The sequence below is a fragment of the Frankliniella occidentalis genome, unplaced genomic scaffold (genome assembly GCF_000697945.3).
Source record: "Frankliniella occidentalis isolate FOCC.00 unplaced genomic scaffold, Focc_3.1 Scaffold41, whole genome shotgun sequence".
NCBI classification, from domain to species: Eukaryota; Metazoa; Arthropoda; class Insecta; order Thysanoptera; family Thripidae; genus Frankliniella; species Frankliniella occidentalis.
Window position 1 is genome coordinate 1100910 of NW_026267171.1, and position 2956 is coordinate 1103865.

At 49.5% G+C, this 2956-nt stretch overlaps 2 protein-coding genes across 6 annotated transcripts in view; both read right to left on the minus strand.

Annotated features, from left to right (window-relative positions):
* The window catches only part of LOC113203300 (procathepsin L-like), a 601094-nt gene that overhangs the window by 241670 nt on the left and 356468 nt on the right, over positions 1-2956 (minus strand). The gene's annotated exons all lie outside the window — the stretch shown is intronic.
* Positions 1637-2956, minus strand: part of LOC113216390 (uncharacterized) — a 467922-nt gene continuing 466602 nt past the window's right edge. Inside the window, exon 7 of the mRNA XM_052266594.1 lies at positions 1637-1751. Coding sequence (XP_052122554.1) covers positions 1637-1751 — 115 coding nt within the window. The remainder of the gene's footprint in view (positions 1752-2956) is intronic.

Below are 2956 nucleotides of genomic sequence, written 5' to 3' on the forward strand. Positions count from 1 at the left end.
CATTGTTGTGGTGCGAACTGCGAACACCCCCCCCCAGTGTTGCGGGTTTGCCTTTCACCCTTTGCCCGTATGGGAAGCTCGTTCGTTTTTCTCAGATTCGTTCGACTAATATTGTAGACCTTGCCGCCTGCGAGACTCGGGGTAGGCCACCAGTCGTACACGCATGCACTGAAGGGAATGTGTTGCCTACCACCCAGGCGCGATGTGGGGAGGACAGGTCAGGTGGTCAGGTATGCCTAACCCAAGTCGCGTAAACATACCAATTACAAACGTTGCAACTATGAGATTTATAATACAAAGAGAAGAAAGCAGTATTGGTGCGAATTTAAAAAGATTTATTTTTGAAGAAATTTAAAACAAAAGTAAAACAAGAACTCAAAATCAGCTGGCTAGTGTTAGTGTTGGTGAAAGTGACTTTGACCGAGGTCAAGGTTATGGTTACCTCGTGAGAACAATATTGTTATTTTCTGTGTAGCTGTGTTGAACAAATTTGCTATGGGACTGAAAGACATGATAATAAAGTCAGTGAAAAGAACTCATCTTAGCCCTCCAAGCAAAAATCAAAATGTGAAAAAAAGTTACGTGTAGAAAATTACATTGTGGAATTGACAAAGACAAATCATAGACTGAAGTGAATCATAATTTGCTTGAATCATTCCGTGGAAACCCAGCTATTGCAAGTAAGTTTTTCGTTTAATCACCCTGCTAAAAAAATGTGTGAAGTTGTTCGGAAAGATATGTGTTCCCATTTTGCTTTGGCCCAATGAGCTACAGTAAACGTTATGGATGAAATGAATTAATGCAAAGAATACATATTGAACAAAATATGTTTAAGGATGCATCTAGTATAAATGTTTAAAAACATTTTGTTGCAAAGTTCCCAAAGATTTACCAAAGCGCATTTCTATGACATTGATGTTAAAGATACAAGTCGTTCCAAGCACTGATTTGATACACCTTATTGATCGATTATGTTCAACCTAGAATTTGAAAGGCATGAAGGTTATTATTAGTGTACTTGTATTAAAAGGAACTTATAGAAATCAATCTGACCAAACTTAGCCCCTGAATAAGTCTCATGAAGCTTCCAGCCATGTCAAAGAATTCTTGAGGTCTCCATTTAACTGGGCAAGTGTAATCCCCTTTCCTTAGCTCTTAAACTGAAACTCCTTGTGCCAAAACACATTATACCATTACTGATTTAATGCACTGAACTACGCTGATAAATAAAGTGTTCAACTCGTGTGCATATGCAAGTGCTCAACACTATGTTGCACACTTTTATGTTTCTGACTGGATGTTTGAATGGTTAAAGAGTTCAACATTCAATTTGAACACTTCAATGTGTCCAAAGATTTGTGGCCAATCCTGATGTTAAATACTTTAATGTCTTCAACTCTACTGGTAATCACTTTATGGTATTCAAATATCCAGTCAAACTCTTTTATGTGTGCAACATAATGTTGAGCACCTGCTTGTGCACACCAGTTGAACAATTTTTTTATCAGCGTATACGGATGTTGGTTTAGGTTTGCTTCCATTCCCAAAAAGAGACGATTGGATGCATAGAATAATATCTTTGCTGATTTGCTTTATTGATTTAGGTTGCTAGTTTGGGCTTGCTCCTTTCCATTTTTTATAACAGCATATTTATTTTGACCATTGTAATGTCCCAACTGAGAAGGCACGAGGGCTGTTGTGTATTGTGTGCATGTTGTCTAAAGTAGCAGAACATCAGAGTTATGACGAAGCTGGCATCATAAGGATATCAAAAGCGTTCGTTTAAATAATGAAAAAATTTAGTCTATAATATGAACATGAACTATGACTGTGGCGCGGCAGGCCATTCTAGCTTCACACGGTTTTAACGTCCGTCTACCTTGTATGTTTTGAGTGGGTACATTACAACCGAGCAGATGGTTTTTGCCAGCGGCGGCGTCACAGCAGATCGAGGAGTACACATTGGTCCGCATACGCCTGCGGGGCGAGGGGGGAGGGGGGGGGGGGGGGGACGTAAAAGCCATGGGTCCCCGAGGCCACACGTCTGCGACCCGCTACCCCTCCGGGGATGGGGATGGTTGTGTTGCGGGCGGGGCGGGGCTGGCTGAAGGGGTTGGGGGCCCATTCGCGCGGGCAGGGGCGCCAGCTCTGGGTGGCCCTTGTCCTACACTCATTACAAGGCCAGGCAGGCTGTGGGTGTGGAGAGGGGTGCGGGGTGGGTGAGCCGAGGTGGACCCGGACCACCACGAGGGTTCCGCGCCGGCCGGACTGTACCTCGGCGCCACTCCGCGCCCGCAGGACAGGCCGTGCCCAGGGGGTCCTTGGGGACGCAGGGCGCTGCTCATTCCAGGCGCGACAATTTGGTCAGCTGACCCTCCCACCTGCACCCCACGGGCCCCTACCCTCTCCCGCGCGTTTCCGGTTTAATCTCTCCCTCCCTCTCCCTGCGGCATCACACCTTTCTCCCTTTATCGGACACCTGAGGCCAGCGGCGGCATTCTGCGCTGCGGTGTCGTCCCCGAGGCGCTCCGCGGCGGGCCCGTCGGCGGCTCAGCCTGGCGGGGGAGGCGCCGAGGCCGGAAACGGCTTCTGAGCGCCAACATATTTCAAACTTTCGCGCGCGCAGGTCCCGGGGGCGGCCGTCCTGACGCTGCCCCAATGCCCCCCAACGCCCGCTCGGGGTAAGTTGATTTCCGCGTGGCCTTGTCCCCCACCCCCACCCGCTGCCCTTGCTCCGGGTCCGAATCAGCCGCCGCCGTGTACCACTCGGGCCGGGCCAGCGGGCCTAGCCACGTGCGGCACCCACCGCAGCGTGGACGTGTGTAGTGAGCGCCCGCCCTCCGCAGCCCCGGCAGCGCCCCGCCGGGCAAGACGCGCGGCATATTTTCAATTTGTCAAACAGCCCTCCGTCCTGCTGCTCCCGAACCCTCCGCTTGTGGCGGCGCCCGGCGCCCCG